This window comes from Lepidochelys kempii, chromosome 17 (assembly GCF_965140285.1).
Source record: "Lepidochelys kempii isolate rLepKem1 chromosome 17, rLepKem1.hap1, whole genome shotgun sequence".
Classification (NCBI taxonomy): Eukaryota; Metazoa; Chordata; order Testudines; family Cheloniidae; genus Lepidochelys; species Lepidochelys kempii.
Window position 1 is genome coordinate 1,664,421 of NC_136396.1, and position 17,255 is coordinate 1,681,675.

The window sequence follows — 17,255 nt, forward strand, 5'->3', positions numbered from 1 at the left end:
GAAATACAAGGCTGGCTCTTTTCGGCCTTCTTAGGACAGCGACAGCTAAAACTAAGACAAGAGGGGGAAAGGGAGAAGCACTCAGAGGTTTCTAGCAACCTCCTTGGCAGAAGCATACTCCATGATAGGCCCTGGCTGGTGATAGTGTCTGAAAACAACCCCAAACAGAACGATGGTGATAGGCACCTGATAAGCTACATGGACAGAAGAGGGAAAGCTAGATGTGCAAGGAGGATGGCTTCATGGGCCAAGGCCCACTCCCCCCAGTTAGCAGAAGGAAATCTGACTGCAAAGCTGTTCCCATGACACCGTGGACAACAGCAGCATTCGCATAGAAAACCAGTCTTATGAAAGACTTATGCCACGGGGTGGTCTAAGAAGAAAACAGATGACAACAGAATTGGGTCCCACTTACTGCTGGTGGTCTTGTCAGAGTAGTTATGGATTCTGCAAACTCCAGCGTTGGCAGAGAGGGAATGAGGAGGCTGGGTAGAGAAGCCTTGGAGCTAGGGCAAAAGGGCTGAAATGTTCCTCACAGTGGGGGAAAAGGGAACATTTGTTAGAGAGACAGAGCACCAGGCCTCAGAGGTCTTGGCACCTGCTCCCGAGAAAGGGGTTTGGAAAAGCCGGCTGACTTGGGCCAGAAGACCTAGGGAGGATGGGAAATTGGGCCACTACACTACCTCCAGTAAGCCACTTGATGGCACACGGCTGGGTCACTCCTCCTAACCGAGGCTGAGGTGCCTGTGTGAAATCACTCTCTGACGGATGCGGGAGTGCCCAGCCCTTGGCAAGCAGTGGGCTTGGCGTTTGTAGCTGTGTGTAGCCGCAGCAGGAAAGCGCAGGAGCTGCAAGGAGACTTGCCTGGTGGTGCTTAGAAGGTTTAGGCTAATTCCCAGGCCAGAGAAGTGAAGGAGCTGGAGGGTGATAGGGACACATGCTAGAGCAGGCCTGCAAATTAAATAGGAAAGAAACCAGCTCTAGCCCGTGACTGGTCCAAATCCACATCCTCAACCTATTACAGCACCACCACCACTCTACTGACCCGAGACCCCAGATGCTAGGGAGAAAGAATCCAGATGCCAGGCAGGTGAACTAGCTAGTACAGGTGAAAGCAGGGCAGCCTACAATGGGGACAAGCTCAGCGTGGAAATATTGTATTACTTTGTACTTCTGCCTTTCATTAGAGGATCTCCAAGCGCTTTACAAACACCAACTAATTTAGAATTCGTATCCCTTTTTAGAGAGGGGGAATGCAAGGCACAGAAATGACTCAATGGCTCACAAAACTCTACAGCCGAGTCAGGAGTAGACCCCACATTTCCCAAATGGTCAGTCCTGTTCTGTAAGCATGAACACACCCTCCTCTCTGCCCTTCTAGCACGGGTAGGGAATCCTCTGCATTCGTATATTGTTGTGATATCTGCAGCAACAGCAGCCTCCATTGCTGTGATCTCTACTTACTCACTGTACTCCCGCAGCCCACCGCAGCAGCTCTCTTTAGACGGGTGTCGCTGTAGGAGGGATTACACTGCACAAAGAGGTAAAGTGGCACTGCACAAAACGTGCTGTCAATTTGCCTTGGGAACCATCAGCACATTAACCTCCACCTCTTCAAATTCACCCAGAGCTCAGAGAGGCTAGTTTGAAAGGGGAGTGTTTGCACAGAGGTCTTACAAACAAACTGTCTAACTTAAGAGGAAAATAGCTTTTCTAAACCACACAGCAGTAGCAGAAAACCCACTTAGGCAAAACGGCCAGAACAAAACCCAGACAGCAGTGGTGGCATCTGTTGTTAGAATCCAGCTGTAGTGAGAGGCGGCTGAAGGCCTCCGTGGTACAGGAGCAGTGAGGCTCCAATTATACAAAGCTCTGTGCAGAGACTTCAACAACTAATCCTCACCACAGGCTGGGAGGTGAGTAAACAGTGCCTCTAATGGCTAGTGCACCCATACAGGGTGGCTGGTCCAAGCCCATACAGCAAGTCAGTGCAAGAGAGGGTTAGAGCGCCATCTGAACAGCCGCAGTTCTACTGCGATTCAGAATGACAATGGATGGATTAGTGAACGAGTGTCTCGTGTTTCTGCCTAGACCTAAAATACTCCAGCTAGGAGTTACAAAGGCACACATACAGAGCTTGGGCCGGTAAGCTCCTTCCTGACCCTGTTATCTGCATGCTGAAGCTGCTCCTAGGGCCAGGCCAGCCGTATCAGGGGTCAGTCTCAAAGCGGAGAGGAAAGGAAGTATCAAGAAACTACTGATCATTTCAGACACAGCAGCATGGTTTGAGGATCTGTGGAAGCAGGGGATGCTGCTATGATCTGCTGTCTGTGTCAAATCTTCGAGGCTACTCTGGCAGTACCCAGGTTGGGAAATGCTGTTCTAAGTCCCTAAGCCAGGCAGGGTGTCTTAGCCTTACCTACAGTAGTTTTGCATCCTTTACTCCTGTAGTTCATCCCCTGGACCACTGACCAGTTTCCTCTTTAGTTCAAGAGAGCCAATGAAATTAGTTGCTTTTTCTGCAGTAGCCTGCCCTTGGAAAATCACTGCACATCCTTGCTCTGGACAAGCAATTCGAAGTACCTACCTCTGCTAGGGCCTGGGTTCATCACCACATATAGAGCTAGACACCTGAGTATTTTGGATGTGACTTTAGACTGAAGCAGATGGTATGAACCCCAGTAAAGTGTGAAGAGCCCAGCTGCCAAGACCCAATTATTCAGGCAGCGGGGGCATCACTACAGGGATATGGCCATTGCTGGAGAATGGCCCCTCCTTAGCCTGCCAGGAACACACCGTTCCTATTATTCAACCCATCTGTTTATTATATAGGTTCATACATCACCATCCCTGCGGTCAGTTCACAGGGCCAGAGCTCACCAACCCTACACTGGGTCAGTCAATCTCTCCTCCCTGTACAGCTTATTCTAGAGCAGTGGTTCCCAAACTTTAACAACCTGTGAACCCCTTTCACTAAAATGCCAAGTCTCACAAACCCCCTCCTAAAAATGAATATTTCCTGAGATTTTCTCCTTTACAGGAGTATAAATTACAAAAGCAGTGATCTTGGAAATATAAAATTTGTTTTTATGACATACTTTATTACACTTTACTAATTATTACAATATTTTTATTATATTATGAAAACTGCAACACTCTTCCAAGATCTCACTTTTGTAGCTTGTATCACTTTGAATAAGGCTGTTATAAGACAAGGCTCCTATGTTTCATCAAGGAGTATCAGATGTGGAATAGCATGAAGGGATTTAAGAAGCCATCTCAAAATTCCTCCTACACAAGCGTTCAGGTCTTGAGCAGTCCAGGCAAACAACACACGTTACAACAAAGCTTAAACTTGTTCTTCATAATAATTTTAAAAACAGTAGCTGCCTATTTAATTTTTAAAACAGCAAAAAATATCCACCTCCCTTTCCATTTCTTATGAGTCTTGAAGTTTAAATCTCCTCAGTGTGATACATAGGCTTGTTTGATCTGCTTAGCTCTCGGAAGTGCAGGGGGTGTGGGCTGCTGGCCCCATGCTGTCTGGAGTCCCTAGGGACAACTCTGTCCACCATTAGGGAATTTTTTCCCCCGAGAACCCCCTGTAACATTTTGTGAACCCCAGTTTGTGAACCACTGTTCTAGAGCATTACCTCCGCTGCTTTCCCTCTGAGAACTGCTAGGACAGTCTCAGCCAACTGCCGCCCCCAGGTTCAGCACAAAAGCAAACGAGAGGGAGAGAACTCCAGTGACTCCTAAAGATACGAGTTACCCTTCCACACACACTTCCATAGCTTGTCACATCCTCACAGGTGCCTAAGTGTGCTTGTCACAGCTACCTCTACACTGAGGAGGGAGAGTTTACCATGACATTCCCAAGGGGCGTTTGGAAGCCGGATGGGTAGGAATTACCTCCATTCACCATTACTAGTGGAAATCTGCCTTCTGTGTAAGGGTCTGTTTGCCACACACCCCCTCCACTCCAAACAGGACTAGCTTATAAACCAATTGAGGAGGGAGACAGGGAGAGGGTATGACAATCTCAGCCCCAAGTGAGAGATGGTGGGGAGAGAACAGCTACCTCTCACATCAGAGGCCTGTCACTCCCAGAAGGTCTCCATAGAACAGGAGGGAGGAAGCAGAGGGGCAGGGAGCTGGCAAGCTCCACTCCTACAAAGTCCATTACATTTTCCACAGGTACCAGCTGTAAGAAGTGCCTACCACAGTGGGGCTCTGTGCACCACTGCAAAACAAAGAAAACAAGCACAATGCTTTGTATGGGCCTAGGCTCTTTCATGCAGGATTCTCAAAGCACTTTGTGTATTTTACACCTGGAGAAACCTGTCCTAAACCCCAAAGGCAGTAGTCTGTTGGGATCCTGGAGGTGGGCGGGTGGAGCTTGCCCACTACTAACGGACCTTCCCCAGCCTAAGGGGAGGATCCACAAGGCAGTAGCAGAGCCAGGCAGAGAGCCACAGGAGTACTGATCAGTTCCCAATTCTAGCCGCCAAGGCATCCTCACCAAGCTAGCATGGCAATTCTCCCACTGCCGAAGAATCCCAACCATCTGAGCCAGTTGGGGAAGGCCTGGCATGGGGTCGGTGCTTACTCCATGTCGTGGTTTAGCATTAAGGCAGGCTGTAGGCCAGTCTATTTACCAGCTCATTTGCAGTGCAGGATGAGGAAAATACTGTAACCCTGTGTGGCAGATACTGGGGAAAAGAAAGCCCTTTGCACTTAGCTACTCTTTGTATAGCCCTCGTTGGCTGAAGGGTCCCCCGTGCAGGGCCAGTTCTGGCCGACTCTGCTGAAATGCTATCTTCACCCCATTTTTTAAAGTGCATTGCAACAAGTGTAGCAAGTGTGTTCAACCCATAACTTCTGTGCCCAGCTAGAGTGACCATCTGCAGTGCAACTGTACATATCGCCGATGGCTTCCACCCTCCCCTCCCCCCTCGTGGGCATGTTACATCAAAACTATTTATCAAAGGATGCAAGAGCATGGGACATGTGATAAAGGGTGTCCTACACCCCCTAGCCAGGGCACCATCAGCTTGGCCGCAATATTAATTCAGAAATCAAAGCCAGAATGCAGGGCTTCTGGACAGTAGGCAAGAGAAAAACAACATTGCTAGACCCATGCGCAGATCCCGGCAGAAATGATTCTGAGAGTATGAAATGCTCCTTCCACTACCAAAGGTTTTATGTTACACAACCTCTGCTTTCACAGCTACTTTGCACTTTATTCCTTTGACATACAGTGTTGCTTTGATATCGTGGTTCTCAAACTTTGATCCTGGGGACCCCTTTCACATAGCAAGCCTCTGAGTGCGATCCCCCTAACAAATTAAAAAACCTTTTAAATATATTTAACACCATTATAAATGCTAGAGGCAAAGTGGGGTATGGGGGGGTGGAGGCTGACAGCTCATGACCCCCCCATGTAATAAACTCATGACCCCTTGAGTGGTCCCGACCCCCAGTTTGAGAACACCTACTTTAATAGCTCCCATGGATCTCTCTCTCTCTCTCACACACACACACAAAAAGATAACCACTGAAGTTGGTAACTTGTGATTAACTTAGCACTCCAAGACATGTCAGTTTTCCTAGTTACTCTGCAATTAGGGAAATCTTGCACTTCTCATGCAATGCATAAATTTAAATGTCAAATGAATCTTTAAACACCTCTTAACCTTAACATGTTTGCAAAATTAGTTTTTTAAACCAGGTTGCAAAACCACTGCAAGGATAGCACAGCCAACTTCTATGAGGAATCAAGAGACAGAGACCATCTCTTAGGATTCATTTGGGAAAATATTCTCAGTTTTACCCAGTACTAAATGAAGGCTCTCAAAGTGCCAAGTTTTAAATAAAAGCTTCCAGGAAATTTAAAACAAAAGCATAGCATAGATTTACCTTGTGTCTAAGACATAGCCCCACTAGTCCAGCATCTTTTCTCTGACAGAGGCCAGTACCAAATGTTTCAGAGGAAGCTGCAAGAAGCCACATAGTGGACAATTATGGAAAACTAATTGATTGGGGGTATGTCTTCTTTACCCACAACAGTCAGTGATTGTCTTATGCCCTGAGGCATTGCATCAATTTTTTATAATCCTAATGTAACTGTGGATGTTCTCATTTTCTAAATAAATAGCTAACCCTTTTTTGAATTCTACTAAGCCTTTGGTATCTGAGTACAGAGCAGTTTTCAAAAAAACATATGATGCCTGCCAGCTTGTTTAAGGATGAAGGCTGGGTTTCTTAAGGCAGGCATCATGTGGAGGTTCAGTTAGAATTGCCACCCAGGGTGGTATATAACAACTAGATTCCCTGGTGCCAATACTCCCATGGATTAAGTCAATGTCACTCAGCCAAAATGTCTGAGATGTTACTGTTTCACACTGATAAAGGATTTGAGACTTGCTTTTCATTTTCCTTTTAAAAACTGGAAAAGTTTCTGACCTTTTGTTTCAGAAATACGAGGGTTGGACAGGGGCCACAGGAGAAGAAAGTTTTATTGTGGGACTAATTATATCTTAGTGTGACGTGACTGTTTTAGTTTGTTCTTGGGATATCAGAAGCCCCAAATGAACTAATGTCTTGTACCCAATTGCCTTGAAATGAGCTCATATTAGTTAGATAAAATACTACAATAACCTTATTACAATTTGCCAATGTGCCAGTAATAGTCACATTTCAAACAGTTATTGCTAGGGTAGCTCTACTCTGGGTTCCTCAAGTAACACAGCAATTTTCTACCGAGAAAAGTGTATTCAGTATTTGGACCAGGGTCCCACAACACTGACGCAATGCAAACAAACAGAGTAAGAGACAGACCCTGCCTCAAAGAGCTCACAATCTGGTCTGTCCTCTCCAGGTCATTCAGAGCAGAGTTTTATAACCAGTAAAAATCCATGTGTCCATTTTTTCAGGGAGGACAGCAGATCACTATGGGCACAGGGCCAAAGATCCATTCATATTTAAAACTGGTGACATTCAGCATGGCTAGATCTCACCAACATTAGGAGTTTGATCACCTATCTAGAAATGGCAGTGAAATATCTTCCCATGCCAAAATAAGGTGCCAAGGCACTAAAGGGAAGCACCTCATGGAAAATATAGGCAGCTGTCTAGAAAATAAGAATAAATCTGAGAAGGACACAGGAGTTTTGATAGACTTGGAGCAATGCAGATGGCTAGTTTCCAAAAGAAGAAACCCTTTAAAGGGCCATTGTGGCCAAGAAGAAACCCAATGGATCACAGAAAGTAGGAGTATTTATACTGAGTAACACATAGCTTGCAACAGCCAATAGAGGACATGACTCACATTCTACCTTGCTACTGCTGCTCTCGAGGCTCAAAAAAACAAACAAACAAACAAACAAACATTAAAAGTGAAGGAGTTTCATCAGTCTCCTGCCAAGGAGCTAAAACACAGATATGGAAATCCTGCAGCAATACATTATCTTTAGAGAGTGGGATATTCACAGGTCATCAGTAGTGAAGTCTAGTGTTATGTATATTAGACTGCACAACCAATGCTGTTGTCTGTAATCTGGTCAGACTTTGGCAGGGCTGCTTCACCAGTAGTCACTCACCTCCCCCGCAGACCAAGAAGCAGAAAATCTGCCAATGCTTTTCAGTTCAGGACATGAGCTAAGCTGACAAGCGCTGCCTTGCATCAAGAACTCAAAACAGTTTCCCAACAAACAGCAGCACCAAGGGAATTTAGAGTGGAGAAGAGAACACAACACAAACACAACCCACACACATGCACCCTTGCTGATGAAAGCAAGCATCCAGCAGAGAAGCAGCATTTCAGCTTAATTCCAATTGAACCAAGGGAGAGCTTCATGGAAGACCCTAGAGACATTGGAACTCATTCTCCTTGGTCTGCAGCCATTTGGGCATGATGCTAGGTGCCTTTGGTTTAACTTAATAGTTTGCGTTTACTACATTCCCCAACAGGTTGGCAACTTATTTCTGGTGGTGTTTTAACTCCTCTCACTGTGAGGTTGTTCATACAAGCTCTTAATATTTGTAAACAGAGTCTCATTACTACACCTATATAAGACAGACAGCAGTGAAGTAGAAGCTCTTAGAAAGAGATTTGTGGACAGGCAGGTAGATTTTAACCCTTCCTTGACTTCCTACTCCTATCCCGTGCCCTTCAAAGAAAGATACAGCAACACTTGGAACAGGTCAAATAAATTCCAACAGAGTTCTTTTTTAGTGACTTAAGAACCATCTGCAAAAGCAGTTCAGACACTCCTAGTGTAAAGGAGATACGTATTTCAAGGAACATCCTCCCCCAGTAGATAACAGTTTACAGTTAACATTCCTGTGTCTGGGGAGAAGATGAGAGACCCATGGTATAAATGGAATATTATTTCCACTAGAGGAACCAGACATCCATGCCAGCCCAAATACCAAGAGTTCTGAGATCGGGGGAATGACGATATACAGCCTGGAAGATATTTGTGGCACCTTAGAGACTAACCAATTTATTTGAGCATAAGCTTTCGTGAGCGACAGCTCACTTCATCGGTTGCATACTGTGGAAAGTACAGAAGATCTTTTTATACACACAAACCATGAAAAAATGGGTGTTTACCACTACAAAAGGTTCTCTCTCCCCCCACCCCACTCTCCTGCTGGTAATAGCTTATCTAAAGTGATCACTCTCCTTACAATAAGAAAAGGAGGACTTGTGGCACCTTAGAGACTAACCAATTTATTTGAGCATGAGCTTTCGTGAGCTACAGCTACAAGTACTCCTTTTCTTTTTGCGAATACAGACTAACACGGCTGTTCCTCTGAAACCTCTCCTTACAATGTGTATGATAATCAAGGTGGGCCATTTCCAGCACAAATCCAGGGTTTAACAAGAGCGTGGGGGGAGGGGGGGGTGTAGGAAAAAACAAGGGGAAATAGGTTACCTTGCATAATGACTTAGTCACTCCCAGTCTCTATTCAAGCCTAAGTTAATTGTATCCAATTTGCAAATGAATTCCAATTCAACAGTCTCTCGCTGGAGTCTGGATTTGAAGTTTTTCTGTTGTAATATCGCAACTTTCATGTCTGTAATTGCGTGACCAGAGAGACTGAAGTGTTCTCCGACTGGTTTATGAATGTTATAATTCTTGACATCTGATTTGTGTCCATTTATTCTTTTACATAGAGACTTTCCACAGTACGTATCCGATGAAGTGAGCTGTAGCTCATGAACGCTTATGCTCAAATAAATTGGTTAGTCTCTAAGGTGCCACAAGTACTCCGTTTCTTTTTGCGAATACAGACTAACACAGCTGTTACTCTGAGTTAGTATCAGTGCGATTTAAACGTTCATTGAATGCATTTCCAGCAAGTCCAGGAGGGATGATTTTGAAGCCAATACAGTCCCCTTCGCTGCTCAAGGAGAGATGGACCTTTCCTATGTTCTAGCTTCATCATGTAAATTAGATGTCTATTCATTATAAACTGGAAAAAGCGCGCCTGGCTATAACCTTCAGTTAAATGAGAGAATCCTGCAAACTTGACCTAAACTCCCTTTTAAAATCCAGGTTTAAGAATTATACTAGTAAATGAAGAACCTTGAGTGGCTATGACACACACAAGTTACTTGCTCCAAATCCTTAACAGGAATAAAGGGAGTCTCCATAGTTACACCCTTCCAAACAGAAACATGCCACCTTAGATTTAGTTTGCCTTTACATGGAAAACGCATACATTCTAATAACTTCTGAAAGTCACACAACAGGTGAGCAATGGAACAGACCTAACTAGCACAAGTTTTGTCCTTCTCCTCAAAGATTTTTATTCTCTCTGCCTCGTTAAAATAAGATGTGTTAAAGTACCCTTTTAGAGTACTTTACAAATCCCACCCTGAATCTTCCTCCTATTCTCTACTTGAGAAGTAAGAGGTAAACGCCAGTACATTTCACTAACTGGCAAGTCACAGTTTATTTGGGATGGACGACTTGGTAGATTAATCTGCCTTGCCATAGCCACCTCACTCATTTTCCTATTTGAGTGTTGTAGAACGATTTGTTTATTTTGGGGTTTGCTGAGACCTGATCTACCGAACCCCTGTGGGCATCTCTAATGGGGTACGGTGGTTTCTTTTCAATATTCTTTTATGCTAGATTGACAAGGGGATTCAACTTCTAAGAGCAGCCAGAGCAAGGTATGCGTGGGAGAACTGGAGCAGACCACAAACCAATGGGTTAATGGGAAGTTTCTCATTGAACACTCACAAGAGATGGTTACTTTGAAGAGGTGCTCAACTTGCCTATGCACCTTGTTTCTGCTTCATTCAAAGCGTTCCAGCTAGCGAAGCACTCATACTGGCATCTGGGGAGAGTTCATCTCCACTCTACCTGAAAAATGCAGTGGAGAGGAGACAGGAGGACTGTGACAGTAACTTTCAAGTTAAGAACAATTTTTCATGACATCAAACTAAAAGGGAAATATCCCCACAGCTCTCAAGACAGAAAGATCAGGAATGGAGAAAATCCAGCCCAAACAGAGACTTCTTCAGGAATTTTACCATTTTTTGGCCTGCAGTTTTCTGCACGACGTAACAGTCTCACAGAATTTCTTAGTGCAGACTATCACAGCAAACGTCCATCCTGCAGCCATTGGCTACAGTTGAATACCACAGGCCAAGCAAGCCTCATTCATTCACACTGCATAAAAACAGCAGAAGGGGCAGAGGGAAAAGGACTTTTTGGCTTAGTTTTTATTTTTCCTGAAGACCAAAAGAAAAAAAAAAAAGAAAAGAAAAGATTCTCATTATACCCGTAGCACATGAGAAGCAGCGTATATAATCAGTATGTGTTTTAATGAAATACAGCAGCAATTCCCGATTCTCTCCACAGCAAACCCCAGCAAACATTTCTGTTTGGTTTCTACGGGAATGGCCGAGTTCTGTGGAGACATCTTTCACATCATAAGCTTCAGAAAAGGTTCTCTAAGAAAGAAAATTCACAAGTGTCATTATAATATTTTAACTTTGGGCTGTAACAAATTGGGCTGATAACAGCTTCAAAGCCACTGCTCAACAGAAAAGATACAGCAGAGATGTAAGTTTCCCATTGGAAGCCTTTTCACCACTTTCACACTTATCCCTTCTCTGCTCTGTTTACTAACAACCTCCACTGGACAGAAGTAAATCATTAGAAACCAGCAGAAGTGTCTGCATAGCAATATTCTGCTGAACCAGTTTAGTGCATTAGGAGGGGATAGATTATGGTGCTGACAGCACAGTATAAAATAATCCAGAGCTCACTGAGAAAAACATATGAAATATTTAGCTCCTTACTTTCCCCCCCCAAAGGAAAGAATTATTCCATAAATGTCAAAGATTGATTTCATCAATATCCAGACATGGAAATGGGGATGCAAGAGATTTGCATCAGAGGTCGTAAGTGCTTGACCTTTCAGTGGAGAAGAAGTGGAAAGCTGGAAGTGCTCTAATCGGAACAGTGGTGTAAATTCCAATGGAAGACACCCATCTATGTCAAAGACCCAAGTGAAAGCCTAGAGAGTTTACAAAAGTGCTGTACAAATTAAACACATGCAAAACAGAGTTCTACTAGGTAGGAAAACTTTCACAGCATTCAATATTGCATGGAATAGGACCAGAATGCTATATTTTCCTTAGAACCAGTTCCTCATCTTTGTATTAGTAAAATTATAGCAGGAACTGGAGGAAGGAAAAATATCAATCTGAATGAATACTGCGAAATGTTTCTAGAAGTCAAAAGCATGGCTCCTACTAAACACACCAGAGTATCACTCTGCATAAAAGAGTCCCAAAATAAAAAGATTCTACCAAATGATACTAAGTACCAAACACCCTCTCATTTGTCATCATTTGAGCAATAGTGCATGTCCAGTGGGGCCCTTTATTGGACCCTTATTGCTGGATTCATGTTGGAGTAAATGTTTCTTTTACAGGTTGAGTCTATAAACTAAGCATGTAAGTGAACAAAAACACTGATTAAAAAAGGGTAAAAATCTCTTAAGTATAAGAAAAAGCTGTTAGTCAGACACTGATGCAGAATGTAGTTATTTTCAATAAAAACTGGACTCAGAACAAGGCGAAATATCTGAGTAGGTTTTAATAGCAAAATTGTTCTAATTTTTTGAACAGCTAATGGAATGTCCTACCTGGATGTGTCTTGAATATTTTTGCTTCACAGTCCTGCTGCATCAGGCCAAAGTCTCAGAGGTGACGATTCTATTGGCAGTTATTAGTTCAGAACAACGCATGACAAGACTCTCAGACTATCTCCCGTGGCTTACTGTAACATTAGCGTAACTTCAGACATTTATACCACTTTTTGTCAAGAGCCGAAACATGGGCTTTCACTAGCTCTCCGTTTTGGGGGGAGGGCAGAAGATGAATCGCCGTCTGGGGTTTGTACTTGCAGTAGGCTACTGAACCCAATAAAACGTAGGCATATTTCAGGTAGCAGAACACCTTACAGTAACTACTTTAGTGGGAAATGTTAAAGTCACAGCACAGCCTTAGATCAATTTGGAGGAGGGGAAGAGGCGACAGGGAAAATGGAAGGGAAGCAGCTTCAGACTCAATCCTTGGCTTCCAAGATAATGTATTCAGAAAAATATTGCATGAAAAGCCTCAGGGTTTTAGTTCTTTCATAGATGTATATTTACCAGTTTTCACAAAGACTGCAGGAATACGATTATAAACAATAAATTAGGACTTCATGTTGCTATCATTTGGCATAACACAATCAGGCAATTTTTCCTTTTAAATATAAGGCAACACAAGCCAACACATAATTTAATCCGTCTTTAGTCAGACTGCTTAACTTAGCTAAAGAGTAATCACTAAAGAACGGTGTATAGTACACTTAAAAGAATTTAAATAATGACATGGTGTAAGTGTACTATCTTACGCAAGGAATCAGAAAACGTACTCTGCTAAGCTTTGAAACCTAAATATTTGTTACAGCCCAGAACTACACGTCTAAATTAAAAAATACAAATAAATGTTTTCTAATTTTTTCCATTTACGAAAATCTTTAAGAATCTCTAGCCAACTATGACATCACTTCAAAACTTGTAAGTTTGTTGTGTTTTTTTTTTTAAATTTTGTATGATGTCTTAAGATTTTAAATCATGCTCATTAAGGAAAGTTCAAGGAGCAAATACTTAAGGCTTTGTTTTTCAAAGGGCTGTGAGGGAGGCCAGTGAATGGCAGAGGCCAGGGGGTTCACTCATACACAATGCTACTCAAACCCACGCTACCAGGCGACATTCATACAGAAATATTACACTTAAAAGTTACAGTGTAGAGCAATATTTTTAGCCAGTGTACATATAAAGAATCAATGCATTTACTTTTTTTTTTTTAATTCCAAACTTGACTGTGATCATTATGATCAAGTATTAGTCTCATTTACAGAGATGAGAAACTTCCTACTTACAATAAATTTAGCTTTAAAAGAAGGGATGTTTCAATATGCTGAAGAGAATGAGACATTGAGGTTATCCAATAGTTAGTGTTCTATCGGTCACCAACTCATTTAGCTGCTTTAAGTGACATAGGGAGGGAAGAGAAGTAGTTAGGCACAGAGAATCTGGGAAAAGAGTACTTTAAAAATAGCTTAAATGGTAATTCCCAGATATGAGAACTGTTCTATCGCATCTATGTTGGTGCTTTAACATATAAGAGTACAGGGCTGTAAGACCCACCATGTCTCTAGAGCTTCATTTCATTTCATTGATGCTGTCGGAATGTGAGAATGCCATTCCAGTCACTATGTGCCCTTACCTTTACAGTGGAGACAGACTTCTAAATATGCTAATCTACCCTGAAATTAATTCTATCTACTGGAGGAGCAACTGAACCCTTGTGGGGTCGTCAATGGGTCTAGATTCCTGGAATAAAACCTCAATACAGCACTTTGTATCAGGAAATCCAGACTCCTAGCAGCGAGGGGTTCAGACATAGTTAGCTTTAAAATGGTCAAGTGGAAGCGAAGAGGGAAGGAGGCAGCTACTATTGCAGCTATGTACCCTACATCCTAAAACTGCCACTCCCATACCCTGTCCTCAACAAAGCATCCAGAAGGTCTGTGAGGGGCTTTTGACTCTGGAGATAGACCAAAGTCAAAATGACAAATGCAGAACTCTCTGCAAGAGCTAGCAAAAAGCTTCTTCCTATGTTAATGCCTAAATATATAACCCTAGCTAAATCCTTTCAAAAGTAGGCTCTCTTTTCAATTAAATAAGTCGCTAGACAGTGCAAATGGTCAACGTTTAATGCATTTAATGAAACAGGCTTTAGAGTTGAACATAAGCCCTACTTCCTGACAAATTTTGTTGCTCTTAATCTGTAGAGGAAATTTAGATGGAAATGTAAGCATCTATGCTACCTAGCTCTTTAAAGACCTGGCTACTAGATGCAACTGTGAACCCTGCAGCAACTTAACAGTCCAGCAAGTAGTCACCAAGTAGAAGGCAAATGCTGAGCAAAGAGGATTCTGTGGTGAAGAAATAGCTGTGGGATGCAGTAGTGTAATCAAGTTATTTGAAACAAAAGGCATGTTATATATTTGATGCTAAGAGGAAAAATGTGGATGTAAAGCTTTTAAATATACCTTAAGTCTTGTTTCAATGATTATAATGATCACACAAGTTTGCAAATTAAAAATACTTTGCTTATTAATTAAAATTAAGACTAAACCTCTAATTTTGTCTGTGAAAGTGACTGCAGCCTATCTATACCCCGGGTGCTGAATATGAAGATTTCGACTATCAGTTGGTTCAGGCGCTCGGTTCATGGGAGGCCGATGGACTTTTCCCAGGACAGCCATACTCTGATCTCTGAAGCACGCCTGTTGGAAGTCCCCACTTAGGTAATCCATGGTCTGCATCACACTATTCTGGCTGGATGAACCAGCTCCGGCTCTATAATGAGCTCCTGCTGCACAATCTAGTGGTGCCCCTGCTGGCTGTCCTCCATGAAAAGGCATGGCAAGGTCCTGTGACCCAGAGCTGTCACTGTTCGGTGTGGGCAGAATGTTATTCCATATGGGCTGGAAATAGTGCCCATTAGTATATGGCAAGGGTCCCTGCAATCCATTCACAGGTGGGGAAGGTGTAGGCTTCTCAATAGGGGGCTTTAAGTTGAAAGACTGGCTCATGCACAGTTCTTGAGGGTAGTTTGAAGTTTTACCAGGAAAACCTTGCCCTGCAATCTCTCTGTGAGGGTGCTTCCCGGCAAGTCCAGTAGGTCCAGCAGCATCGCCACACATCTGCTGGAGATGTGCAAGCTGATGCTGGTTCCATGCAACTGATTTCATTTCAGTCTGGTATGCAGACGGCACCCTGCTGATGTTTACCATGGGTATGTTAACAGAGGCAGAAGACGAAATAGCAGCAGCAGCATGATCTACAGGGTTTACTACACAGGAAGGCATGGGAGTGGGAACGTTGTGAGTAGACACCCTGGTACTTGCATTGATCAGCAGATTGCGACTTATGGGGCTAGGGTTTGCAATCTGTCCCTCACATACTGAGGTAGTGCTAATGCCAGCTCTGGCCTGGCAGAACTGGTTAATCTGGTGCACAATGCTGCTCAGGTCTGGCGGCTGGTTCTGCTGCAGAGTGGCAGCCATAGAGAGGGGAATGGTTGAGGTAGACACGGTCACATTCGGCGGCGCATCTGCATCCGGCATCTTTCTGCTTCCATGTAAACCCGGCTGCAGCAAAGTGTTTGCATGGTGCTGCAGAGCTTGATGTGCCATGGTCTGAGGATGCTGCAAGCTCTGCGGCTGCTGCATATTCTGAGGGTGCGGCAAAGTCTGCGGTATACCCTGAGGGTGTGTTAAGCTTTGTGGCGGCAGTATACCCTGAGGGAGCTGCAAAGTCTGCGGCTGCGGTATGCTCTGGGGGTGTGGCAGAGTCTGTGCATGCTGAAGGGCCTGCTGGCGAGCAAGCGCCTGGGGGTGGTTTAAAGTGCTAGGTGCAATGTACGGTGTGGAAGGGGGATTCATCATTGCTTCCGGCAGCAGACGTGCGCGTGTTCCGTCCAAGTCTTTGATAATTCCTTTAGCTGGAGATTTGACTATCGCGAGCAGGCCTGTTTTTGTGGTGGGCTGGGATGGGTAAGGACTATACCTCTGGCCTGAAGTATCAAGTCCATTCACAGTACGGCGTATGTGTTTCCTCTGGGGAACCTTGACGCTGTTTGGAAAAATTTTTATAGTCAGTGGATTGTTGGCAACCTTCTTAGCATAAGCATCCAATTCTGCTGGGGTAGGATACTGTGCAGATCTCATCTTCTGTGTAGTGTCCCCTGTGGAGATAGAGGGAATCCATCAGTACTGACCCTGGAAAGAAGCAGCGTTCTCTCAGAACAAGCAAGTTATAAAAGCATTCAAAAGATAAAAGAGCCGAATCTTCCCAAAACCAGTGGGCAAGCACCAGTTATCTGATTCCCTTCATCAGTGGAAACCAACATGACGCACCACTCAACTTCAGGCAAGACCAGCCTGAAGGGAGTAAAAACTGAACCAGACCATTTCTTAAATTAAGTTTATTCAGAAAATGATGGTAGTTACATTAACCCTTGAGGAGCTCTGGACAAACCAGGTGTGCCGCAATCAACGCATCGGATGGCCTGCACCTCAGATTATTTTCTATGCTGGATAAGAGGTCGGGCAAATGCTGCAGCCTAATGAATATTCTCAGACTTAAAATCTGCCTCTGCCCTCCCTCCCTAGCCCCCTTCTTAAGCTGTTCTTGGAATCCTGAGCTTCTAGTTTAGGAAACAGAGAAGGAAGTTAGCGAACAGAATGGAAAAATGCACAGAATGTTGGTGTGAGCCCCATATAAAGCCACTTCAAATAAAAACTACTTGGATTTCAATGTCAGCATTATTCAGAAATTGAGGCACTTAACATTTTTTAAACTGTCTTCTTTGGCAAATACTCAAAGGTTCTTTGAGAAGTCTTTAGTAATTCTAGTTTAGCCGGGTTATATTGTATAATTCCCATTCTGCTAAAGACGCATTATTTTGTGTCTTTCACCTCTGTCCATCCCTACTCAGCTAATCTCCATATTCACTATGACAGACAGTTTGGGAGAGTATCCTAACAATAAACGGTTACAATCAGGGTACCACAACAGATCCTAAAGGCACATTTATCTACCACATGTGGGCAAAATTATTCCAGACAGCCATCCTGTTCCATTTATCCTCACTTAGCAGA

At 43.6% G+C, this 17,255-nt stretch overlaps 1 protein-coding gene across 6 annotated transcripts in view; it reads right to left on the reverse strand.

Moving 5' to 3' along the window:
• Positions 1-9,300: 9,300 nt before the first annotated feature.
• The window catches only part of FAM222B (family with sequence similarity 222 member B), a 47,677-nt gene continuing 39,722 nt past the window's right edge, over positions 9,301-17,255 (reverse strand). For 4 of the 6 annotated variants that reach the window (XM_073315920.2, XM_073315921.2, XM_073315925.2 and 1 more), the window contains exons 3-4: positions 14,767-16,339; positions 9,301-10,378 (exon numbers count right to left, since the gene is read on the reverse strand). In XM_073315920.2, coding sequence (XP_073172021.2) covers positions 10,345-10,378; positions 14,767-16,339 — 1,607 coding nt within the window. In that variant the 3' untranslated portion in view covers positions 9,301-10,344. Of the gene's footprint in view, positions 10,379-10,827; positions 10,976-12,177; positions 16,340-17,255 lie in introns of those variants that run through there. The other 2 variants (XR_012155472.2, XM_073315923.2) reach the window with 2 other exon arrangements.